This window comes from Trichechus manatus, unplaced genomic scaffold (assembly GCF_000243295.1).
Source record: "Trichechus manatus latirostris isolate Lorelei unplaced genomic scaffold, TriManLat1.0 scaffold00029, whole genome shotgun sequence".
Classification (NCBI taxonomy): Eukaryota; Metazoa; Chordata; class Mammalia; order Sirenia; family Trichechidae; genus Trichechus; species Trichechus manatus.
The window spans coordinates 8,000,554-8,028,223 of NW_004443965.1; the positions used below are offsets into that span (position 1 = coordinate 8,000,554).

The following is a 27,670-nucleotide window of genomic DNA, read 5'->3' on the forward strand; positions in this document are numbered from 1 at the left end:
GTCCTTGAAATGTTTTAACTTTATAAAGGGAGTCCTGTAGAAGGGAGACCTCTGGGGTGTTGTAAATGTTCTTTTTCCTCGTGACCCAGCTGGTCGATAGGTGGATGGTATATTCACTTTATGATAATTAACTGAAATGTACTTTTTGATAAGTGTGTTGTATTTGAATCAAAAGTAGGGTTTTTTGTTGTTGTTGTTTTTAAGTGGGTTGTAAGAGAGTCCTCATAATTCTAAAAGATTTGGAACAACTGCATTAAAGCAAGATTTGTCATATGCCTGTGCCAAATGACAGGAGCATTGCACCATAATTCCTCCCACCCTTCCAGTGTACCCAAAAACTAAACCCATTGCTGTCGAGTCAATTCTGACTCATAGTGACCCTGTAGGACAGAATAGAACTGGCCCATAGAGTTTCCAAGGCTGTAATCTTTATGGAAGCAGACTACTACATCTTTCTCCCACAGAGTGGCTGGTGGATTTGAACTGCTGATCTTCCAGTTAGCAGCCCAGCATTTAACCACTGCGCCACCAGAGCTCCTTCTTCCAGTGTAAGGGATAGGCATGTTTAGGTTGGGGTAGGGGGGACAATGTTGCTAGATGATTTTTAATGAACTAGTGATAACCTGAGGTTATCAACCTAACTGTTAAGCTTCCAGACAGTCCAGCAATTGTTCATGTGTCTTATTTTGTGTCTTTTAATTTAAAAACCTGTCCCATGGAGTCGATTCTGACTATAGAGACCCTACAGGACAGAGTAGAACTGCCCTACAGGGTTTCCAAGGAGTGGCTGGTGGGTGTGAACTGCCGACCTTTTGGTTAGCAGGTGAATGCTTAATCTCTGCGCCACCAGGGCTCCATTTGGCACAGTGGTTAAACGCTGAGACGGGCAACAGGTTTTTATTTTTTAATTTTTAGTTTAGGAAACCCTAAACCCAAGCCTACCTTATCAGCCTCCACTTTTACTTTAAATTGAAGCTATTCCACTTATTTCTCTTGGTTCATCACAGCAGGAACATACCTTGCTTGATTCCATTTTGCTGTTGTTCTTTATACTTTTATCTTCTGATTAGACTGAGATTCCGTGCATATTCCTGGGCTCCACCCAAGACCTACTGAAAAGTAATTTGTGGTATGGGTATCTGGGAATTTTCTTTTTAATAAGTTCCTCAGGCAGTTCCCTAGGTGATTGAGAGCCACTGCTTTATGCTAGGCTTTCAAGCATCAACTCAACTTTTCTTTTTCATGAAAGAATTGTCCTTGCTTAGGAACATCCTCCTCTGAACTCCTATCTGTACTTCTTACTGGCTGTAGATCTTCGCAACTTTGTACTTACCTTAATCTCCAACTAGATAGTAGCCTCTTAGAGTGGAGGTCAACGGACTTTTTCTGTAGAGGGTCAGACAATAAATGTTTTAGGTTTTATGGGTCATAAATATTTCAGGCTTTGCAGACCATATATGTTCTCTGTTATAATTACCCAACTCTGTCATGGTAGTACAAAAGCAGCCATAGACAATACATAAATGAATGAACATGGTTGTGTTCCAATCAAACTTTATCTACAGACACAAAAAGTTGAATTTCATATTCCCACATGTCAGGAAATGTTAGTCTTTTGATTTTTTTTTTACCCAACCATTTAAACATGAAATTCTTAGCTCATAAACCATACAAAAATATGTGATAGACTGGGTTTGGCCAGTGGGCCATAGTTTGCCAGTCCCTGCTGTAGGCTATCACTCTAACATATTATATATACAGTAAATATATGAGCACCGAGTGGGTTAACTGTAACAATCATATTTTTCACAGAGCATATGTTACTCATCTTTGTGATAATATTACCTAGCATACTGACTAGTTCATAAGTATGTGCTCAATAAGTGTTTAAGTCAATTTTCAACTTTTCCCTAGAGTTAATGCCAGGGTTATCAGTGTTTTCTATTTTCTTAAATCAAAATCTTTTTTTTCGTACGTGTTTGAATAGGAAGGCCCGAATAGTCTGATTAACGAAGAAGAGTTCTTTGATGCTGTTGAAGCCGCTCTTGACAGACAAGATAAAATAGAAGAACAGGTATGTCAATTTTTAAAGATTCTAAGCTGAAATTCATTTTAACATCATATGCATTTCTTTATATATGTTATTTCAAATAAATAGAATTTGAAAATTGTAAACCTAATAACCTAGAAAGTTAGCTTGTGTCTACACTGAGTCACAAATGTAGAAGAATCTTTATAAGTCAGTTTCCTCATTTATCAATTTCCAGGCAATAGAAAGAAGACCAATTAATTGTTTAAAGGAGGTATGCCTAATTAACATGAAGTTAAATGGAAATGTTCTGCCTATTCCCCTTGAAGTGTCTCGAGCATACCTTTAGTCTGAATAAAACAGTCTCTGAATTTCTATTCACCAGGTACCAAATATGAATTCAAAAGGAAGATGACCAAGAGTTTAAAAATTTTCCTTCCCGCCTCCCTTCCCAAATTATGTACACAGGGTTGTTTGTTTCTTTTATAATATCTTAATTCATAATCAGGAAAGAATAAAAGGATATGAAACAAAGTGCCTACCCTAACTGATTTCTGTTTTTTGGTTTTATTCTGTATTAGTATCATTTATTTAGCTTTTATTATTTAACCCCTTTATTGCTGTCACTACTTTCACCTTCAGTTTCTTATTTTTACTTTGCTCATTGTTTTAACATCATCACTGAATTCAGAGCACTTATACCCAGGTCCTTCTGTGGAAATTAAAGGAAAGCATTTCTTAAATCCCTTAACTCTGGTTTCCAGATTAATTTGATCCTTTGACCTCTTTAATTTCGCAACAATGCAACTACCGTATTTTAAGGGTGAATTTTAGTTACTATGCTCTGACTAAGCTATGTTTCTCATGATGGAAACGTAACCTTCCTTTTGAGCGACTATGAATTAACTGTGACTATCAAATATCTGGAGCCCTGGTGGCGCACTGGTTAAGAGCTCGGCTGCTAACCAAAAGGTCTGCAGTTCGAATCCACCAGCCATTCTTGGAAACCAGTTCGACTCTGTTCTGTAGGGTCGCTATGAGTCGGAATCGACTCAACGACAGTGTTGTTTTTTGGTTTTTATCAAGTATCTAGTAAATAAATCATATACATACCAGTTTTATACTAAAAATTGACTCGTATAGAAAAGTTGGCTTGATTTTCGTTTCCTATTCTAAGGGCATGTCACCTGCAGTGTTGAGTTTTTGCTTTTTTCATGTTTCTTTTTTTTGTAATCCACAAAAAAACTTTATGTCACATTACTTTGTAAAGCTTATTGCTCACTTTTTATGCCCAAAAAGATGCCGGCTAAATTATGTAACAATAAGAGTGGGAACTTTCAGTTTGTAAATGAGCTGTACTTTTAGAAGCCTAAAGTATTACATGAAGTAGCATCTTTCTGTTGTTGGTTGTCTCCCACCCAGCACACGTTTTCTCCCCCTCTAGGATGTGCTGTTTTGGAAAGAGAAGTGAACTACGGAGTCAGGACGCTTTGGTCTTATTCTTTGTTTTGCCACTAACTGTGTAGCTACGGACTTATCACTTAAATTCTTTCGACCCTGGTTTTTTAATCTGTGAAACAAGGGCGTTAGACAAGGTGATTCAAAACATCCTTTCTGGTTCTAAAATGCTACTTTACTGTCACTACAGTAGTTAGTTGGAGCTTAAAAGAGGATCAATGAAAACTTCTGGAAGCCTTAGAAAATGAAATATTCATAGGGCTATCAAATCATTTAATTTCAGTCATTTATTCAGACACTCTGGTATATGAGCCACAAAACAAGTCATTAAACAGACCATGAATTTTCTTGCCCATAGTCAGGCACATAGATATATTTACAAAGATAATTACAGTATAGTAATGCTCTAAATTAGTAAACTTAAGTAATTCATGAAATCAGTTTCATAGGTTCAGATCATTTCTTTTATTATATATGGTATATATCGTACAGGGCTCTCAACAATATAGCCAGTAGATAGATATTCTCCATTGACACTCATATTACACATTTTTGAGTTTACTTTATCTGCAAACATAAGGAAAGATACGCAGTAAATTGTTAAGTGAGAAGTGAGGTCTTAGGAGGTGTGTTCGGACAGTGTTGAATAGAAATTACCACCTGTCTTCTTTATAGTTAGAAAAGAAGCACCCACACAACACAGCACAGTTTCTGGCATATTATATTTAGTAAATATTTGTTGAATGAATCAGGTGGAATTAACTAGGCAAGCTAAGAAGGAAGAAAGAGGTCAAGTGTCAGCTTAATGGGAGTGAGATGATAGGATGAAGGCAGAAGACCTGCATGAAAAGGAGGCAAAGAGATATATATGATATGTTCTTGGGAACATAACTGAAACAGTGACATCGGTTCTAATGATACATAAGCCTATGGCCAGGCCTACATGGCCTGCTGAGGTAGAATGGTTGGAATGGTTTGGCTTGAGTTTGGATAGGAGAAAATTATTTTGGCAGCAGTATTAAAATTGGCTCATGGTAAGATGCTGTGCAGGTATTAGAGAGTCTGAATAGGAGCAAAATTAAAGAGCTAATCCCTGGTCTAAGGTAGTGTCGATAGAGTCAGAAAGAAGAGATTGGATTGGAATATGTGAAACGTCAAGATTTGAAAAGGCTGTGTCTCTAGTGTAGTTTTATAATTCAAATATTTATAAATACTAAAGTGTTCAGTAATGAAATGTTAGTAGTTCCAGTTATATTATCTATTCCAAAGGCATAAAATACACTTAAAAACCTTCCCATCTTAACAGTTTATGTTTTCTTAGTCACAGAATGAAAAGGTCAGGTTACATTGGCCTACATCCTTGCCATCTGGAGATGCCTTTTCAACTGTGGGGACTCACAAATTTGTCCAAAAGGTAAGTTAATGTCAGTTTACACAAAGTCTATGTTGTATTGTTCTTTACTGTTGATGAACTATCTTATATAAGTTTTTTCCCCTTTTCTTGAATTTAAATATTGAAATTTTTTTTTATACTACATGTTGTATTCCATATATTAAAAAAAAAAAAAAAGCCAAACTCATTGCCGTCAAGTCAATTCCTCCTCATAGTGACCCTATAGGACAGAGTAAAACTGCCCCACAGGGTTTCCAAGGCTGTAATCTTTACAAAAGCAAATTGCCACATCTTTCTCCCATGGAGCTGCTGATGAGTTTGAACTGCCAACATTTTGGTTATCAGTCAAACCCTTAACCACTGTGCTACCAGGGCTGTTTGTATTCCATATACATCCTCCAAAGTAGAAATCTAATTCTGAACATAATGTTCTTTCTTTTTAAAAAAAAAGTGGGATGAGTGGGTAGCAGGGTGGCTAGACCAAAATAATTAACTAGAGTATAGCCAGTTATATTAAGTCTCTTTCTTCTTTGGGGTTAAGTGGTAATATTTTGTGTTATTGGAAGCACTACATTCTTTTTAGAATGATTTTGGAGCATAATACATAATAGGTGCATGAAGTCAGCACTTGCTGCTGTGCTTGTTTCATATGGTGCTTTGTTTTCTCTTTCTTTATCTTGTGTTTGGAAGTTGGTACTGAATGCTCTGTTGTGCCTTTGTTCTGATTACTTGGTTTTTTCTTTGTCTGTCTCTGGTAGCCCTATAGTCGCTCTTCCTCCATGTCTTCCATTGATCTTGTCAGTGCCTCTGACGATGTTCACAGATTCAGCTCCCAGGTACTGTATGAATGTATAGAGTGAACTTGAGTCTTTCTGTGCTATATGCCAGCCTGCTTTCCCAGTTCCTAGAAATCTTCTGGTTAGACCACTTGTTTTGGTTTTGAAATTTAAACAATAATAAACATTAAAAACGCCTTCCTTATCTACTAAATAGTTCCTCTACCAGGCTTGCATGTGCCCTTTACTTTGTATCCTCTGCTGTGAATAGCTTGGAGTTTTGCCATATAGTCAGTACTCTCAAAAGATTTTCATACGGAATTGAAAACAAATAGAAGGTACCGCATTTTTATATATCATGTAGTATCTGTTTTCTCAGACAGGATTGAGCAATCTTGATGGACATGATCTGCAGAATATGTTTGTAATATTAAAAAGCAGATTTCAACAGTCTAACTTTTAATCTATTTAAAATATCTAGAAAGTTGTATTCAGTTGGGAAATAACTTTAAATAAATATTCATCTCATTATCAATATATTAATAAACTCCATTGAATAGGTTGTGTTTTCCTTATGCAAATTACCCTTGGATATTACAAATTAATATTCCCACTGATATGCTAAGTCTGTGGAAACTGTTAGGTTTACTTAGAATAATTAAGATTTTAGGAATTTAAGACAGGAAGCTAGATGCCTGCAGTCTCTGCCCTCAAAATCAGATTACTATTGTAGGAATAATTTTTTAGTATCTGCGGCATTAGTTTACTTTTTTTTTTTTTAATCTTCACATCTTTGACATCAACTTTGTATCTTTATTGTGATTGCATTTTATTGGCTGGTGATTAAGAACCTGAGCTCTTTAGTCAAAATGACCAAGTTTAAATCCTAGTTAGCTGTGTGATGTTGGGCAAGTTTTCTAACATTTCTGTGCTTCACTTTTGTGATCTAGCTAACACTGTGAGCTAGCTAGTGCCTGGCACATAGTAAGTGATGAATACGTGTGGCCTTTTATGAGCTATTATTGTAACGTAATTTCTTTGAGCTAATCTAAGTTATCTACATTATCTTTTTTTCTCTACCAGAGTATTCCAGTACAAGTTTTTAAAAGTCATAGTTTAAAATAGGCTTCTAATATTTTACATGTACAAATAAAATCTACATTTTTAATTATTTTGTTGAGAATATATACAACAAAACATACACCAGTTCAGCAGTTTCTGCATGTACAGTTCAGTGACATTGATTACATTCTTCAAGTTGTACAACCATTCCCTCCGCCCGTTTCTGAGTTGTTCCTCCCCCATTAACATAAACTCACTGTCTGTCCCCTAAGGTTCCTGTCTAAACTTTTGAGTTGCTGTTGTCAATTTGATCCCATATAGTTCTTAAACGAGCATAATGCTCAAGCAATTTACATTAATTTTTCACTGTACAATAGAGAAGAAAATTAAGTTTAAGACTCAAAATGTATTTTTCTGACTTTTGTAACTTTTTCATACTTGAATATTTTATGAGAGAGGTTTAGCATTTCTTGATCAGAAATCACCCATGCCCAAACTTTATTACAGTATTTCTTACTTTTGCTCATTCATTTATGTATGTTTTTTAAAAAAGTAACTCATTACATTCACAATAAGTTAGTGACAAAATTAGATAATACTTGGAGACCTTGGTTTAGTCTACTAAGTTCACCTTGTATGAAAGTAATAAAGTAACAGACTAACTAAAAACTGTCAGTACTGGTCACCATTTTCCAGGAAATGGAAAGAGGAATACACAGGCTGTAAATTAAAGAAAATGTTATGGGAACAAGGAAAAAGTTAAGCCTCTGCTAGAGAATGCCTGAGAATTAAGGCGTCAGAACAGACCTTTTCTAGAGCCATGGAAAAGCCAAAGATCTTCAGATATAAGTGAGCAGACATCGCTGAGGAGCAGGGGCCCTTGGTTTTTACTAGACTTTGCCACATTGAAGCTTACTTCTTTATGTAATTTTTTATGTAACTCTTATATAAAAGTTGAGAAATTAATCTTTCGGAGGGATATATATATATCTAGTTTAATAATCATGCTCTTGATTAATCAGGCTGTTTTAGCTTTTGATTTTTTTTACTGTTGTATATATCAAAAGAGGTAAAAATGAAGAAAATAATGTTAAAGTCTTCTTTGTCCTTACTAACATTTGTTGTCTGCAGACTTGGGCTCCGGCAATTAACTTTTTTTTTTTTTCTTGACATTTTATTGTGCTGTAGGTGAAAGTTTATGTAGCAGATTTTCCAATCAATGATTCTTACACAAATTGTTCCATGACCTTGGTTTCAATCCCCTGCAGTGTGTCAGTACTCTCCCCCTTTCCTCCCTGGGTTCCCCTTTTCCATTAGTCCAGTTTCCCTGTCCCTCTCTGTCTTCTCATCTTTGGTTTTGGGTAAATGTTTCCCTTTTGGTCTCGTATAGTCAGTTCTAAGGAACACATTCTTCACGGATGTTACTGTTTATTTTGTAGTCCTGTGGCAATTAACTGTTTGTTAAACTGTTTACCTGATGTTTAGCACCTTCAGGGTAACTAATTCTAAGTTGATAAGTTTGCTTGTTTTAGAGGATATTGCACTGCCTTATCTCCCATTCCAAAGGATTTACAGTTAGCACATCCTGCCTTATATACCAGGCAAAGTTCTGTAAGAAGCTCTAAAGTATTCATTAATGTTAGAAAAACAAAAGCTGTTACTAAGATATAACAAGTATATTTTTTCGTGTTGTGTGTGTATATTTGTGTGTCCTCATGTCATTTCTTAAAATATTTTGAGTTAGCCATATTCTTGATTTTATTATATCTTGACAGCTAATTTAAAACGTAAGTTATAAAGTTTGTCATCACTTTTAATAATTTGCTAAAATACGATTTAAACATAAAACCACAATCAATTTACATTTGCTCCAACATCTTTTAAAAGTGCAGGCATATATACAGATGCAATATCTAGTTTCTTGATCGTTTGTATCACTTCCCATGAAGCCCTCTAAACATTGTATAATTTGGTTTTGTCATCTACATGGGAGTTTCGGCTGATAAAACTAGCTTGTTCTTGTTGAAATAATCTTCATAATCCTGATTGGGAAATATAAAACTAAGGAATTCCCTGAAAATAACTTCAAATAAAATATCCGAATCTGCTAGGAAATTACTAACAGCCCATGAATTTGCCTGATGGGCAGACACTGGGAATGAAGTAGCTCTAAATCTGAGAAGGAGCTGTAGAGGACTACGAGTTCTTGAAACAATGGCTATAGCCACAAATTAGGGAATAATCTTTAAGTATACAGAGAATAGAAAGGACTTGGATTTATAAATGAATCCGTTTGGTCGCGTTTATTTGTGTAACACGGTTACTAGCTAAAGATGTCATCTTAAAGGGGAAAAAATTGTCCTCTGTAAAAAAAAAAAAACAGTACATCTGCAGGTTAATCTATGGTGAACATCACTGCAAAATTTTTGTGTGAAGCTCTTTTCCAGTTTATGTTCATTATAACACATTATTATTGTGGTAATTATTTTGTTTCCTCCCTTTCTTTTTTATACAAGTTAATACATGCTAATTTTAATAAAACTAGAAAGCAGAGTAAATAAAAATATTGTATCATTATTAATATTCTCATGCATATTCTTCTATACTTTTTCAGTTAATACGTGTGTGTTTAATACATACATACATACACGCACACCTTTATAATTGTCTTTTTTCTAACAAAGTAGGTAATTCTATATATACTGTTTTATAACATTTTTTTTAACTTATATGTAGTCCCATCTCCCCATCAATAAATATAGATCTGCCTCTCATTGTCTATTGTATGAATGTACATTCTGGATTTACCTACTCACCTAATATTGAACATTTAGTTTATTTTCAGTTTTTCTTTATTATAAATAGTGGTAAAACAAACATCCTTGTATATATATCTTTGTACATTTATTTAATTACTTCCTTAGACTATATTCCTAGAAGTGGAATAGTTAGGACAAATGCCATGCACATTTTTAAGTTTTTTATTTATATTGCCAAGCTGTTGGTTAGAAAAGTTGAACCAGCTTGCACTCTCAGGCCAGGTTTCCTTTGTTATACTAATAATTCAGTTAATTTTTTCTTGTCTGACAGACTAAAAGTGATATTTTTTGCTTCTTGGCCATTTACGTTTCTTCAGTGAATTAACTTTTTATGGCCGTGGCTATTTTTCTTTTGGGTTAACAGTACACTATTAATTTGTTTTTAATAAATGATTCTATCCAACAAATGCTGTATGACTTTCTGACTCTTAACAGGAAGCTTAATTGTATTTCTTTCACATGGTTAAGAAGAGACCTGAGCTGTGTTTGAGACCTTCTAGACTTTTGTCATACCACCAAAGAGCAATTTGCTTCTCAGTTTCGGTGTTAATATTATTAGAAAAATCCAATTTGGTAGCCTCCTAAAATGGCATCATACTGAATGATTCAAATGTGAGGTAGAAGAAAAGGTTAGAATCAGAGTGATGTTACCTCTTATCGAAAATGTATTTCATCTCTATTTTTTTAATAGTTCATTTGGTGTGACTGTATTGTGTGTGTCAGCTCATTATTTTCAACACCAGGTCCAAAAATGCAAGAGCATGATTCCTGCAATTATGTTTAATGTAATTACAACTTGCTAATAACACTTGCTTTGATAATTTTGATCCCATTTTTTTTTTATTGTTAAATGAAGTTTACATTTCAAGTTAGTCTCCCATACAGAATTTTTTTTTTTTATATACATTGTTACGAGACCCCAGCCGCTCAGCCCGTTCTGCAACAGCACACTCCTGCCTTCCACCCCTGATACCCCATGTCCATTCAGCCAGCTCCTAACTCTCTCTGCCTTTCCATCTCACCTCTGGACAGAAGCTGCCCCTTTGGTCTCCTGTATCTACTTGACTAAGATGCACATTCTTCACAAGTACCACTTTATGTCCCACAGTCTAGTCCAATCCTTGTCTGAAGAGTTGGCTTTGGAAATTGTTTTAGTTCTGGGGTGATAGAGAAACCAGGGGCCATGCTTTCCAGGGCGCCTCCAGTCTTAGTCAGACCATTAAGTCTGGTCTTCTTACTAGAATTTGAGTTCTGCATCCCATCGTTCTACTGCTCCATCAGGGACCCTCTGTTGCGTTCCCTGTCAGGACGTTCATTGGTGGTAGCCGGGCACCATCTAGTTCTTCTGGTGTCAGGCTGATGAAGTCTCTGGTTTGTGTGGCCCATTCTGTCTCTTGGGCCAATACTTTCCTTGTGTCTTTGGTGTTCTTTGTTCTCCTTTACTCCGAGTGGTTGGGACCAATTGATGCATCTTAGACCTTTTTTTTTTTTTTAAATGATAATAATGTTATTAGAATATTGAATTTTGAGCCTAATGATAATTTGGCTTGTGTTTATTCTTGTCATCAAACTTAATGGTTCCTTGTTTCCCACACATTTGATATGCAGATCATAATTGAAATCAGTAAACTAAGCAGACCGTGCGTGAGGTTAGATCTGAAGTGTCAGTGTAATCATGAATGCCCAAGTCACTGACCCTGTAGAACATTGGCTACTTCATAGTTTATTGCCATGAACATAAAATTCTTTATAGTGAGATTTTACCCGTATCACCTTTGTCTTAACCTTAATATTATTACCTCAAGAAAAATTCCGTGATGAATGAAGGCTTTGCAGAGATGGTTACTGCTGTAATTGAGGACATTATTAGTTACTTTAATTTCCTAGGAGCACAGCACTAAATATATCTTTTTTGTTTGTTTATTTATTGGACCTTTTCAAGGAAGTATTAAGAACAAAAGATTTTGGTATATGAAATGGCTTTAAATTTAGAGATGTCCAGTATTGGGTCTTTATTGGTGTTTCAGTAATTTAAAAAAAAAAAAAAAAGTTAAGATCTTGAAGTCTAAAGATATAAAAGTTTCTCCCAATCACAATGTGATACAGACAAATGAATCAAGCCAGCACTACTGTCTGTGGTTGTTTTATTTATGTACACTAACTGGAATTTTCCTTTTGTCTTCCTCATTTGGGAATCAGATACATTTTGTATGTAACTGTAACTTGGAATTCTGGTTAGTCACTCTTACCCTCTCAGAGCAGATTTCAAAATTATAGAAACACACAGGTTTCTCCAAGCATCAACTGAAAGTTTTGTTTTCTAATAGAGGCTTTGTAAAATTGTAGATTTTACAGTTTGTAAGATTTTAAAGTGTCTCTTAAGTCTGTAACCCAACACCACTCACATTATTTTGGGAATTATGAATAAGGAATAAAAAAAAATTATGTGTTCTGTAAATGTGTTCATTTACTACAAAAATAGATTGTAGAATTTTATAAACATTTTGTTCAGAAACTTTATTTGACATTATTGCCAAAACCATACATACTTTTAGTAACCAAAAATGAATTCTAAGATCCAGAAAACTTGACATAGCAGGAATACACATCACAATTACATATTGATAACATCCTTTACTTAGTACAGAAAAAAATATTTTCCCAGGGTTAATAATTTAATTTAAGAAGTTCTGCCTCACAGACGATAATATTTTGTATTTCAAAATATGTTTGATCCTGATTCCTTGTTCTGTATCCCTAATCAACACAATAAACTTTATATAAAATAAGGAATTAAACTTCGGATAAATTTTTAAATGGAAGTACAATATGAATATTTCCTAACCTCTCATTTTCTGCCTTCTATAATTATTACATAAAGCAAAATTATTAATGAAGGTTTGAAAACAGAGCTTAGAAAAGATGTTGATGTCTATGGATAAATGATGAAGGAGCTGGTTCTTTGAGACACGATCTTACCTATCACTTTGGTGCTGCTTAAAAACACGTTTCAAACTGAGAGACTACAAAGAATGCTCATGTGAATTCTTATTAAATCTGATTAGGATTCTGGGAGTCTGAAATATTCCACTTTCTTTGCTTATATAAGATGTATAGGGGTAATTTGTGATAGTTAAAAGCAGAGGTTAAATAAGAGAAACAGTGTGCAAGGGGGAGATAAGGTATATGGGAACTTTACTTTCTACACAGTATTTCTGTAAACATAAAACTGCTCTAACAAAGTCTATAAAAATTAAAAAACAGAAGTTGCATTTAAATTTCAGCAATAGAAATTTAGAAAGAATGAACTAAGAAGTGATTATTTGTAAATCTTTGCATATATGAGGATTGGCATTAACCCTACAAGAATTTAGAACAATGAAGTTGGAATCAAATAAATAGGAGGTTGATTATGTTTAAGTTGGCTTTTATTTATGATACAAGAGAAGTTTATCATAAGTGAAATAAGTAAAGTTTTGTTACCCTTTTCTAGGGAAATCACTGACATATATATAACAAGCTTTCTAATACCCCTCTGTAGTCTAAAATATAAGGACACTGTACTAGATGATCTCCTTGTGTCCCTTTTATCCTTAGTATTCCATAATTTTATGCTTTAAGGCATCATCTTTGTAAGGAAGCATTTTATGGTAGAGGATGGAATATTTCTTTTTTCCAAGAAATGCTTATTTTGCTCACCTGATGCACATAGGCCAGTCTGTGTCATCTGAGCAACACATCCTCCTTCCTTGCACTCCCCCCACCCCCCCATCATTACCCTAATATCTGGAATGTGGACTAAAACTCTACAACACTCTCTAAAACCTACTAACTTTGTGCATTTGGTTGCTCGGCTTCCTAAGAGCACCATTTCTGAAATAATGTAAACTAAATTCAGGTTTCCCCAGCTATCTGAAAGTAGAGCGTTCCTATGAAACCTTTTGTAAGCTGAAGTAAAGCAAAGAAGCAATTACAATTAATTTATATGGGAAAAAATTTTGAACATCCCCAGACTAAAAAAAATAACCTACCAAATCATACCAAATAACACATAAAACCTAAAATAACACTAACATACAGTAAAGGCAGGAATGATATGATAAATACAAAGTGTATGTAAAGTAGAAATCATGTTATGTACAGTATAATTTCCAGGAAATGAGCATGGTGATGCTACTTTCGCTGCTCAGGGTGTGCATTGCCTCTTTAACAGCTCACTGCAAAACAAATGCTGAAGGCTAGTTGGGCTTTTCTCCTTTTTTCGTAGAAGCAAAAATTCTCTTTGGATTTCTTTGAGTTATCGAAAACAGATACTAATGTAGGTCTTTCATAGAAGCGAAGTGACATAAAGCGAACTTTCAAAAAGCGGGGGATACCTGTACATTCTGTGTAAGCTATTATGACAGCTATTAACTGGATGAGGGTTCTCATGGCTTTCTTTTTTTCTTTTCAAGGTTGAAGAGATGGTACAGAACCACATGACTTACTCATTACAGGATGTAGGCGGAGATGCCAATTGGCAGTTGGTGGTAGAAGAAGGAGAAATGAAGGTAATTCCCACTGAATAATTAAAGAATCAATCCAGAAAGTTTATAGGTTGCCGATTGCACCTCTGTTACAATGATGTTATTGTTACTGTTGATGTAAGGGTAGTGTTTTAAAATTATTTTAAAATAGAAATTATTATGTATCAGAGAAGTTCCAGATATTGAGAAATAAAATGTCCTTTTGCTTCCCTGGCTTAGTTTTTACAAACTTTTTTATGATTATAATGTAAATTTGTGCCCAAACCATTCTGTTTTGTCTAGCCTATGGAGAAAGTTAAAAGTTAAACATACGTAAACAGGTCACACTTAGCTGATGCCTTGCCATTTATTTGAATGTTTCTTTTTATTTTATTATATTTTTGATATACTGAATGTTGTGTCCAGATGTCATTTTGTTTCACTCGTTCTTTGGTCTGTAGGCTCACTTTTTGTCCTTTCTCTCACTCCATCTTTTTGAGATCTGAACATTGGGTCTGCAAATCTTGGTCACATATCTAAACACAAGAGACAGACAGTAAGAGCAAGGAATGGAAAGAATACAGAGATAGATTGAAAAGCAGCAGCAGCACTGAATTTTGGATTATCTCATGCCCAAGCCACTGTGCTAAGGATATAGAAGTGTTTAATAAGACACTCTCCAAGCTGGCACTTTAGTTGCAGACAGGGGATGTTCACATTTAAAAGATAAGTTTACTTCTCTCCATCTGATGATGTATTGAATGGAGAGTACAGATGGAGTAGTAAAGAAAATTGGAAAAGAACGGGATCTCTGTGATTTGAAACAATTTTGTTATGTTTTACACTGAGGAGGAACACTTGAACTGTGTCTGAAAATAATATTGTGACAAAGATGAGGGCATTTTAGGCAAGGAAAATATATAAGCAAAACTTCAAAGCAAATTTCTTATTTAGGATTTTTCTCATAGACTGTTGGCCAGAATTATTCTAGCAGGTGAGATACAAGAAATAAGATAGAGGAGACAGGCAAATAAGATATCAAAATGTTAGCTACATTTCTGGTAAGCTGATTGGAGAAGATGGCTTTAGATCAACAACCACAAAGGCATACAGATACATTGCCCCAGAATTAAACATAGTATCTCTGACATAGCTGGGTAATCACAAGCCTTCCCCACAGGAGCAGGCCCCAAAAGCAAACCAAGATGCATGTGCTCTGCACATGCAACAACAGAGTTGATCCAAGCTTGCCTATCCTACAGCCCACAACAGTAGAGAGATTGGGGCTGGTTTACAGGGAGCGGAAAGTAACCCACTAAAGAGAACAGTCTGTTGTCTGCAGCGGTAGGTGAGCCACTGTGTGCAAAGTAGCATTTTAAGAAGAATGATCTGATAGGAAAGAAACTGGAGACCAAGAAGACCACTTAAGAGTTGGGTGTAAGATGATGAAAGCCTACCTAGAGCAGGTTAGCAACAGTAGAGAAGTCCAGCTGTTGTATGTCGTCTTGTTATTAGCTGCCATCGAGTAGATTCCCACTCGTGGTGACCTCACGTATGAGAGTAGAACTGCTTCATAGAGTTTACAAGGCTGTAACTTTTCTGAACCAGATCTCTGCCTGTCTTCTGAGGTGTTTTTGGCTGGGTTTAAACTGCCAACCTTTTGGCTAATAGTCAAGCACTTAACCATTTGTGCCACCCAGAGACTCTATTTGGATGCCTCATAGATGAGTAGTAAGTTTAATAGCTCTGTGAAGTATGAAGGGGAAGAGTCAAGAATCTAGAATTTCCAGTTTGGGAAAATGGTAGTCCCAATAATGTGAATACATAAGTGTGTAGGAGAAGGTAGTTTAGAGAGAGAAAGATTGTAAAAGAGAAAATGTATGTGAAAATGTCTAAAAGTGTTTGACCTCATAGACACTCTTTAAACTGAGAGCTGATTCTCCCTGTGATTTATTCATTCATTCGTTTCTTAAAGGAATTTATCACAGAGCTCTTTTAAATAGCAAACCCTCTATAATTTTGAAGTAATTTCTTTTACTCGGCACACAAGCTCAGTACTTAAAGTATTTAAAGCAAAATCTGATTTTATAATCTTTTTGCCATTTTAACTTTCAGTTATTGATTCAACAAATACTTGAGTACCTACTCTGTTTCAGATACTGTTCTGGGTTCCTGGAATACAGCATTGAACAAAGCAGCCTTAAAGCAATAATCCTTAAGGAGAACATATTCTAACCAGGTTTATTTAGCCTTTTTACGATGTTAAGCAGTCTTTGAGACTGTTCTGTAAATAATACCTAATTTAAATTGATATAGTTATTAATAACTCATAATAAAAGCTCATAACAATTAGTCATCACATATGCATTTTTTTATAGTTGAAGTTTACCTTGGATTTATAGTTTCAAATATGTTTCATTTGCTATGTGAATAAACAAATTTGTTTTGATTTCCTTTAGCAGAACATTTCATAGATTTTCATAAATAAAACTCTAAAAGCTAAATTTGAAAGCAAATTTAAGCATGCTTTCAAATTTGTACTTTAGATGTTTAATTTTCATTTTTTAAGCAGATTTTTAAATATATTCTCTTTAGGTATACAGAAGAGAAGTAGAAGAAAATGGGATTGTTCTGGATCCTTTGAAAGCTACCCATGCAGTTAAAGGTGTTACAGGACATGAGGTCTGCAATTACTTCTGGAATGTTGATGTTCGCAATGACTGGGAAAGTAAGCTGTTGTTATTAATATATTTTAATCTAGTTATTATTTTAAATTTAATTTCAAATCAACCTGATTTTCTGTATCTTATCTATAGTTTACAAAGTCAAAGTAGAAAATATCTGGAGTATCATATTAAAAAAAAAAAAAAAAGACCCCATTGCCATCAAGTCAGTTCTGACTCAGTGACCCTATAGGCATAGGAGGGGGAGAAAAACCAACTCAGCACATAATATTAAAACATCACATATATGCAACAAGTTACTTTAAGGACTTATGACTACTCATTGCTCAGTATTAAAATTTCACACAAAATCTTAGAAATGCAAAAACACCACTCTCTCAGAAACACACGAAGGGAATGTAATATGACTTAGAAGTTAAAATTAGAGCCGTTATTCCCTGTCCTTGAGTATAAAGAATATGATCCAGCTGGAGCTAGACTCACAAGAATGCATCATTTGGACCCTGAGGTATAAAAACAATAGCTAGGATAGTCTTAGAAAACATCTTTTAGGAAACCTTTCATATAAACAAATACTTAGAGCACAAAACACTCACGTATTTTCCACTGTTATCTTTTTCCGTTCCCCGAAAAATCCCCGAGGCTGTTGCCATCCAGTGGATTCCGACTCATAGTGACCCTATAGGACAGAGTAGAACTGCCCCATAGCATTTCTGAGGAGTAGCTGGTAGATTCAAACGGCCAGCCTTTTGGTTATCAGCTGACCGCTTAACCATTGTGCCTCATTTAGTATATAGTAAGATTTGTTGGACCAATGAAGGCCCTCTTCACTATCGTTACTGAAACTTGTACCAATGATTATTAAGAAATACAATTCAAAATGTAGAATCACAATGATTTAGCAGTTTTTAGCCAGCCAGTCTGTGAAAACATGAAGCTTTTAATGATTTTACCCATTTGTAATGTCAGTATATACTGATGATTCTGTAATATTCCTTGGACTCAGGCAGACATGGCTCTGGCAGCATGCTTGTCCATTTCCCACTTTGGCCTCTTGGAACATACGCCAAATCGTTCTTCTTGCTTTTCTATAACTTTGTAGTGCTTTTACCCTAAGACAGATACCATCCCTTCATGCCCTTGTCATTATTAATCCTCCTGCCTGAAGTGCCATCAACTCTGCCCAGATCCCTCTCTGATTAGAGGTGAAATCATGGAGTAGACTCTGGAATCAGACTTCCTGGGTGTGAATTCTGACTCTACCTCTTCCTAGCTGTTACACCCAAAAACCAAAACCATTGCGGTCAAGTCGATTCTGACTCATGGCGACCCTGTAGGACAGAGTAGAACTACCCTATCGGGTTTCCAAGAAACAGCTGGTAAATTCGAACTGCTGACCTTTTGGTTAGCAGCCAAGCTCTTAACCACTGCCACCAGGGCTCCAGTATCATACAGGGAACTTATAATACCTAAAGTAGAGCTTTTTACTTTACAGAATGCTGTCTAGTATATCATATCGTTTGATCTGATACACGATAATTCTGAATCCAAGTTAGGTATTATTATTTCTCATTTTATGTACAAATAAAGTGAAATCCAGAGAGGTCAGGTAACTCATCAAAGGCCACAGAACTAGTTAGTCGAAAAGCCCTGGTGGCACAGTGGTTAAAGCACTTGGCTGCTAACCGAAAGGTCTGTAGTTAGAACCCACCAGCTGCTCTGCGGGAAAAAGATGTGGCAGTCTGCTTCTGTAAAAGATTTACAGCCTTGGAAACCCTATGAGGCATTTATACTCTGTCCTATAGGGTCGCCATGAGTCGGAATTAACTCAATGGCAGTGAGTTTTTGGTTTTGGTACTTTTAACCTAGACTGTTTTGTTTCCATAATAAATCCTAGATGAATCCTGCTGTGATTAGTTTAGAATAATTGTTGTCATATATATGTTCCCCTTAGACACTAAATTTCAAAAATACATTTACTTCTGAACATCACAGATACTTGTCATTGGCATTTTGACGTAATTTTTTCACAAATATAGTCACCTAAGCCTAGGTGGAATGGTTTATTCAGCTTCAGTAAATTAGGGATTACAGTGAGGAGTCATAATTTGAGCCTGAGTAATACAGTGGTAGTTAGAATTGCTTTCTTGCTGTAGAAGATAGATATTAGGCCAAAGAAAATGAGATTTCCTGGTGATCAGACATCACAGCTACTGTCTATAGCCCTAAAAGTGTTAAATGCCTTCCATTTGGATTTAGCCTAGTTAGGGCAAGCTCCTGTTCATTATGTCCATTTGTAATTGACTTTTAAGGTAGGTAAAGCAATCACATTCTACGAAAAAGTAATATGTCTTTTTGGTTACTAATATTCTCTTCATTTCAGCAACTATCGAGAACTTTCATGTGGTGGAAACATTAGCTGATAATGCAATCATCATTTATCAAACACACAAGGTAAAGATCTCTTCATCCCGAAGGATTTCAGTGTGGTTCAAACTCAGACTCATAAATTCTCTAAATTAAAATTTGGCAAGAAATTAAATGCCACAAAAGATCTAAAGAGTTTATGAATAATTCATGAATGTCTTGTATTGAAAAGGTATATTCAGCTCAGTTAGAGCAGAAATGCGTGCAGGCAAGAATCTGAATGAGAAATATAATGCAGGAACTGTATCTGGTAAAGATCTGTAGTGGATTTCTCTTTATGCACACTTTAAGTCTAGAAAAGAAACTTCTGAAATACTGAAGTTAAATACTTTTCTAGCATCTCTATCAGAGACCAAATAATAATTAACAAATATGAAAGTGAAGGAGAGCTTTCTGTGACAGTAATGATGAGGGGAATGGAAAGTATGTTATCAGCCTCTGTTAAGACTAATAGTTATGAAAGTGATCTAAGTGACTAATCCTGAAAATAATAGAAATTTGCTGAGTATGTGACTCTTGAAAAGTTGGTCATACACCAGAGCAGAGATAAACATTGTGTAATTAAGTTGGTTCCTGTTCACTTCCTTGCAACCTCTGCTTTTGTAGATACTTAAATTGTAGAATTAATATCCCTGCTCTCTCCTTCTTCTGTTCACCTTCTGAACATTGCCAGATAATTCATTGTGTATAGAACAATAAACGGAATTAAAATTTTGGAGAGAGCCACCAAAAGCTAAAGGTGTATATTATATAAGAAATATAATGATTCAGTGGATACTTCATTTTTCTTTATTATATGATTTTTTAATGATCTGAATATATGAAGTTTCTTGAACTCTGTCTTGTCGTCTGAGATATATCTAATGACTGAGCTGGGCTTCGTGTTACAGGTAGCTGTTCAAAAAATGTTAAGAATGAAGATTGTATTTTAGCATATAGATTTTAGTGTCAAGTGTGAAAGCTAAAATTTAGAAAATGTTAAAATACCAGTTAATTTCCCTGTAATTTGGAATGAAGATAACTGACCAGAAATTTAGGTACAAGAGGACCTTTTTATCTGTAGATAATTGATCCTGGAAAACATTCTGCTGAAGGTATTCCACTTAGTAAATAGTAGATGTGTGAGTGGAGGTGTCATACAGATTTTATCAGAATTATTTCTTGAAAAACAAAACTAAAAATTATGAAAATAATGTATCTTCTATGTAACGAAATATAGGTTACAATTATAATTATTTGCCAGTTCTTTGAATAATTGTCCTGGCATAATGTTTTCAGCAAAGTCTAACACTTTTCAACTTCTTTCCCTTTAAATTTGATTTCTTTTGTAGTATAGTCTTAAAAAGGGCTATTCATTTCCTGGCTTTTAAATCATTGTCATTCTTTAAATTCCTGTCTTATCATCCTTGTGGATTTTCATTCATTATTTCTAACTTGGCCAATTTATTATTGGGTTCACATCGATTTGTACAACACCCCTTCCATTGACTTTATGAAATTTTGCATCTTAAAAAGATCAATCATTTCACTTTGCAAACCATTTATGTTGTACTGGCCCTGAGTTGTCAGCTATTTATTACAGTCAGCAATCAGGAAAGATCCTGTGTATAATAAGGACTGAGTTCAGCTACATGTATCAGAAAACCCAAAATAAAAGTAGCTTAAACAGCTACTTGTCTCTCGTGTAAAAGTAGCTAGTCACAGTTATCAGAGTCCTATACTCCATGTCATTGCAGTGGTATATTTTTCCTTGCATACCACAAACTTGAAAAATTTCAGTCTAACTGATTTCGAGTTCTTTCAAAAAGAGCAGTCTTCTTCCCATAAAATGTTTGCTTTTAGGTCTCTGTACATTTTAAACACAGTTTTAATATTGTACTTAACGCATTCGTTATTCTTCTGGTTGCATTATTCTGCAAAGCCATTAACTTGGTGTTCAAAAGTATTCCTGTGGTGGATATTCTCAGATGCTTTTCATTTAAAATTTGACAGATTTCATCTTCAACTAAGATATTTGTTGGTTTTACATTTGTTTCTTTGTTAGTTTCATCTGAATAAAAAGCAGTTCAATTTTCACAGGGTTTTTACTTCTTCCACAGAGAGTGTGGCCTGCTTCTCAGCGAGATGTTTTATATCTTTCTGCCATTAGAAAGATACCAGCCTTGACTGAAAATGACCCTGAAACATGGATAGTTTGTAATTTTTCTGTGGATCATGATGGTGCTCCTGTAAGTACAATGTATAAATGTGTATTATTGTACAGTGTAAAGCCAAATACACAGTGAAGGGCAAAGGCAATAGGTGAACACACACAGATACTTGATTTGATAATGCTTCTTAGATTTTTTTTTGTTTGATTGACAGCTTGGATTGGTGTAGCCCACGTGTTGTCTCAAGGCAAGAGTCATGACTATGAATGTCAGCAGGACTATTTCCTTTTCTTCTGAGGTTAGGTGACACAGAGCTGAATGGGTAGCAGGTACAGGCTACTTCCTGCTGTTGATTCTTAAACCATTATCAACTATTGGCAAAACCTCTATAGTTTCTACCTTGGTTTAGCTCTTCTTACTACTGATATGGAGGGAAATCATTCCTAGTGTCATATCACCTTGACACATGTTATTGGTGCTCATAAAATTTTGTTGTAGATTTTAGTGAGAGTTATAGTTTTGGTTAACCTAATGTAGTATTAGACCAGCAGATATTACAAAATTACTGGGTATCTACTATATAGTGCTTTGTTTTTGTTTATTTTGGCAGCTAAACAATCGATGTGTCCGTGCCAAAATAAATATTGCTATGATATGTCAAACGTTGGTAAGCCCCCCAGAGGGAAACCAGGAGATTAGCAGAGACAACATTCTATGCAAGATTACATATGTAGCTAATGGTATGTATTTTTCTGTGTTTTTTTTTTGCTACTGGGTAATGTGGATGTTCTTGATTATGATCTGCATCGTAACTGACAGAACAAATGTCTTTTATAAATGCCATTTTAGTTCTTTTAGATTAGTAATTTTTAATTTGGGGAGATGTATATCAGAATTATCTGGGAAAATTTTTCAAAATACACACGCCTGAATTTCACCTCAGAACTGCTGTATCAGAACTTATGAAGCTGGGCTGGGTAGGTAAATTTTAAAACTTGCTTTCTAGGTCACTAAAAGGGGCCCTGGTGGCGCAGTGGTTAAGTGCTAAGCTGCTAACTGAAAGATTGGTAGTTCAAACCCCCTAGCCGCTCTGCGGAAGAAGGAGTGGCAGTCTGCTTCCATAAAAGATTTACAGTCTTGGAAACCCTATGAGGCAATTCTCCTTTGTCCTATGGGATCGCTATGAGTCAGAATTGACTTGACAGCAACAAGTTTTTTGTTGTTTTGTTTTTTTTTTTTTCAATTATACTTCAGGTGAAGGTTTACAGAACAAATAGTTTCTCATGAAACAGTAGTACACATATTGTTTTATGAGATTGGTTAACAACCCCACGACATGTCAACCCTCTCCCTTCTCAACCTTTTTTTTTTTTTTTTTTGGTGAAAATATACATAGCCAAACATACACGATTTCAAAAATTTCTACCTGCACAGTTCGGTGACATCGATTATGCTCTTCCAATTGTGCTGCTGTTCTCACTTTAGGTGAAGGTTTACAGAACAAAATAGTTTGTCGTTAAACAGTACACATGTTGCCCTATGACAATGGTTAACAACCTCACAACACATCAACACTATCCTTACTCAACCTTGGGTTCCCTATCACCAGCTTTCTTGTCCTCTTCTGTCTTCTAGCCCTTGTCCCTGGACTGCTGTGCCTCATTAGTCCCTTTTGGTTTTATGGGGCTGTCCACTCCCCGGCTGAACGGTGAACCTCAAAGTGCCTTCACCACTGAGCTAAAAGGGTGTCTGGGGGCCATACTCTCGGGGTTAGCAACAAGTTTTTAGGTCACTAAACACACATCCTTGGCTTTACAAACCATTTTATTAGATACATGTTTAATAGAATGTATTTGCTATTAGGACTATAAGCAACAGTGGGAAAGGAAATTTAACAATTCTTTTTCTCATGGTCAGACCTTTTAGTTTTCTGAATCATTACTCCCCTGGTCCTTCTTAGTTGCTAGTTACATATGTATTTCACGTTGGCCTGCTGCTGGACAGCCCTTTTCATCACTTGCTTTAGTTCCTTACGGACACCCATTTCCTACCTGCAATAGTTATTGCAGTCTCTAGTCAGATACACCCCTCTTAATACAGTGCTGCACTGCTAGTATACTTAAAAACCAAAAACCGAACCCATTTCCATCTGGTCGATCCTGACTCACAGCCACCCTATAGGACAGAGTAGAATTGCCTGCTAGGGTTTTCAAGGCTGTAATCTTTACGGAAGCAGACTGCCACATCTTACTCCCACAGAGCGGCTGGTTGGTTTGAACCGCCCCACCTTTCTGTTAGTAGACAAGCACTTAACCACTGCGCCACCAGGTCTCCTCTCTAGTATACTTAAAGAAACAGTTACGCCTGAGTAAGTTACAGAAGGCTATTTGATTATAGTAGAGGTTGGTGAATAAATCTCTAACTTAAAGTGTTCCTATATTCATATTTGCGTATAATTTAGGAAACCAAGAACATTTTAGAAATGTAACAAATGCTTTCTTATTTTCTATTTGATTGTTTCTGGTGGTTAGTTTTAAGGAATCAATGGTTGAGACTTACAGAGATTCTAATTGTTCTGACTTAAGGAATTTTTAAAAAGCAAAGGAATAAGTTGAGTGCTTTACATGTATTTGGTGAATTATATCTTAACAAGTTTTAATTTCCCTTTGTTTCATAGTGAACCCTGGAGGATGGGCACCAGCCTCAGTGTTAAGGGCAGTGGCGAAGCGAGAGTATCCCAAGTTTCTAAAACGTTTTACTTCTTATGTTCAAGAAAAAACTTCAGGAAAACCTATATTATTCTAGTATTAACAGGAAGGTATATTTTATCTTTTTTTAAACTTTGACTTGTATGACTGCAGATATTAAAATATAGTTAATTATTCAGAATTGTTGCTGTGTTTTATAATGTTCTCAGAAAGAGAATTGTAGCTTATTAAAACTTTCTTTGTTGTTGATATTTTCTGCTTATGAAAGACAATACCTGCTTAAAGAAATTTTATTATAGACTACAGAATTTCAGAAGTGCAAACTCCCTATAATCCTTCCTTTCCCAGAAACTCATGTTAAGTTTGTGGTATATTTTTCCAGACTTTTCTACATAATGTACATATGTACTGACATATAATATTGTTTGTGGCATTTAAAAGAAAAGTGTTTATTCTATATTACTATTTTTAACTTCGATTTTTCACTTAACAATATATCTTAGATATCTTTCTGTATAAAGACAGGAGATATATAAAACTCTTTTTTTAACATGTGTTATTTAAATGTTACAGAATTTATTTACCAATTCCATGTTAATATCTGGTTTAGTTCCATATTTTGACTGTCAAACAGTGCTGTGCTGACTGAACATCTTCGAGCAAAGAGCTGGAATCTTTTACTTAATTTTCTTAGTAACTGATACATTAACATGATTCAAAAGTATGAAACAATATAGAGTAAAAATTATTCCCTGTTCCTTACTCTCACCCAATTTTTCCCACTTCAGAAAAAGAAGAAAAAGTTAACTACTGTTAACTGGTTTCTTGTGTATCTTTCTAGAGATTTTTTTTTTTTTTAAATGCCTGAACAAGCAGATACAAGTGTATTCCTCCCACGCATACACTTTTTCTGTTGTTGTTCTGTATCTTTTTTTTACACTTAATTTATCTTGAAAGCCTTTCCATATTAGTATGGCGCTTCCTCTCTTTTTTCAGCTGTGCAGTATTCCATTGTGTGTGTGTGTATGTATGTATGTAAGGTGCAGTCAATAGCTGGTTCCAACTCATAGCGACCCTATGTACAATAGAACAAAACACTGTCTGGTCCTGCGCCATCCTCACAGTCAGTGCTGTATCTGACTCCTTGTTGCAGCCACCATGTCAGTCCATTCTGTTGAGTGTCTTCCTTTTTCTCGCTGATCTTCTACCTTACCAAGCATGATGTCCTTCTCCAGGGACTGGTCCCTCCTGATAACATGTCCAAAGTGTGTGAGACAAAGTCTCGCCATCCGTGCTTCCAAGGAGCACCTCTGGCTGTACTTCTTCCAAGATAGACTTGCTCATTCTTCTGGCAGTCCATGGTATTTTCAGTATTCTTCACCAACACCATAATTCAAAGGTGTCGGTTCTTTGCTGTAATACATGGGATCACCATGAGTCAGAATCGACTTCATGGGTTGGGTTGGGTTTTTTTCAGTGGGTATTAAGGTTGTTTCCATTGTTTTGCCATAACAGGGTAGTAATTGTATACGCATGTTATTTTGTACTTGACAAACCCAAACCAAACCCATTGCCATCGAGTGGATTCGGACTCATAGCATCCCTGTATATACCAAAAACCCACTACTACTGAGTCAATTCCGACTCCTAGCAATCCTATAGGACAGAGTAGAACTGCACCCTAGGGTTTCCAAGGCTGTAAATCTTTACGGAAGCAGACTGCCACATCTTTCTCCTGCGGAGCAGCTGGTGGGTTCAAACCACTGGCTTTTGGGTTGGCAGCTGAGCGCTTTAACCACTGCACCACCAGGGCTTCTTGCCTGGTGTGTATGAATATATGTGGTACAAATTACTAGTGGCAGTTTGGATGGCTGTGCATTTGTCATTTAGAATTTGCCCTCCTTCATGGTTGCGTTCGTTTATCCTCTTACCAGCAGTGTATTGGAGTGCCTGTTACCCAATATCCCCTCACACAGTGTGTAGCAGAACTTTCAGATTTTTCCTAATTTGATAGGTGAAAGATACTCTCAGTGGAGTTTTAATTTCTGTTTTTGTTATTATGAAGTTGAGCATCTTTTGGTCTATTTGAGGGCCGTCTGTATAATTCTGTTTCTATGAACTGCCTGTTGGCAATGAACATTTAAAATTTTAATAAATATTACCAAATTATGATATACAAACAGTAAATATGTGTGAATATCCTCATGTTCTCACTATGTTGGGTGTTAATCATTGGCTGAAAATTTTATATTCCTGAGGTCATTTCTTTAGTTAAAAATAATAGAATCGATATTCATATAATGACTAAAGCTTTTGTTTGCTGATGCTGTTTATAGTATGTCTTTCTAAGAAAAATAGAAAGAAACTCAGAGACTTGTCAGATACTAACACAAAGGTTATTGTATGTCTTAGATAGTTAGCATTTACCAGTAAAAAGGTTATCTGAAAGTTAAACAGGTTCTAGTCTTACTTATCTCTGTGACTGGTGTTTTGGAATACAGCCTGCTTTTCAGGGATTCTGTCTCTTCAGGCATAAGTGTGCTACCTATTTTTAGAATATCCTGTGCTTTAGAATTATGGCTAGATCTGGGTACAGTACTTCTTAATGATCCTGTCTCTGTATTGTATTTATCATATAAACCAGAAACCTGATGCCAGTAATAAGGGCAAGTAGGCTTGTCACCTTACTCAGTTGTCTTTCTTTTCCCACAGTCTTAAGGTCTCTGAAGAGTTTCATTCTAATCAAGGTTGAACATGCAGCTATATCTGCCTTCTCTCTTCTCTACCTGTAACTCCAAGCTTGTTTAAAGGGACTTCCCAGTTGATACTTTGATTACTTCCTTACCAGAGTCTCACATATTCAGCTAAGCAGACAGAAGATAGGACAGTGTATTAAGCAAAAGAAATTAAAATGCAGTTGTATATAAAACTTACTGTCAACTATGTTTGAAGAGAATACTTTTTTAATATTTAAAAGATACATGTTTAGACATTAACACTCTAAACTGTTGGATTTGGGGTAGTATTTCTCAGTCTATCCATCCATCCATCCATCTATCTGTTGTGTGTTTGTGTTTCTTTTTAGGAGGGAAAGAATTGAAATCCTTTTCAAAAAATTCATCTTGGAGGAAGGAGGTAGCATTGTTTGTATATATGTGTATGTATGTAAACTTATAACTGAAAAGACTCACTGGCCAAAACTCAATGAAGCCTTTGAGTCGAAGTTGAGCTTCTCTCTGAGAAAGAGACAGATTCAAATCTTAAAATGCGGTGGAAATCGTCTATCTAGAGTGACATCTGTCTCACAATAATTAGGGTGGTGGTGGTGGTGTTGTTAAGGTGTCGTCGAGTCGGTTCTGACTCATAGGTACCCTATGCGTCACAGAACGAAACTGCTGAGTCCTGTGGCGTGCTCACAATCATTATGCTTGAGCCCATTGTTGCAGCCGCTGTATCAGTCCATCTCACTGAGGGTCTTCCTCTTTTTCGCTGACCCTGTACTAAGCATGGTGTCCTTCTCCAGGGACTGATCGCTTCTGACAACACATCCAAAGTATGTTAAATATAGTCTCGCCATCCTTGCTTCTAAGGAGCATTCTGGCTGTACTTCTTCCAAGACAGATTTGTTCATTCTTTTGGCAGTCCATGGTATATTCAAT

At 35.6% G+C, this 27,670-nt stretch overlaps 1 protein-coding gene across 2 annotated transcripts in view; it reads left to right on the forward strand.

Moving 5' to 3' along the window:
• Positions 1–27,670, forward strand: part of CERT1 (ceramide transporter 1) — a 136,422-nt gene that overhangs the window by 105,316 nt on the left and 3,436 nt on the right. Inside the window, exons 9-17 of one of the 2 annotated variants that reach the window (XM_004374491.2) lie at positions 1,988–2,074; positions 4,809–4,901; positions 5,639–5,716; positions 13,992–14,087; positions 16,638–16,770; positions 19,110–19,180; positions 21,253–21,381; positions 21,914–22,043; positions 23,981–24,121. In XM_004374491.2, coding sequence (XP_004374548.1) covers positions 1,988–2,074; positions 4,809–4,901; positions 5,639–5,716; positions 13,992–14,087; positions 16,638–16,770; positions 19,110–19,180; positions 21,253–21,381; positions 21,914–22,043; positions 23,981–24,108 — 945 coding nt within the window. In that variant the 3' untranslated portion in view covers positions 24,109–24,121. The remainder of the gene's footprint in view (positions 1–1,987; positions 2,075–4,808; positions 4,902–5,638; positions 5,717–13,991; positions 14,088–16,637; positions 16,771–19,109; positions 19,181–21,252; positions 21,382–21,913; positions 22,044–23,980; positions 24,122–27,670) is intronic. The other variant, XM_004374492.2, reaches the window with a different exon arrangement.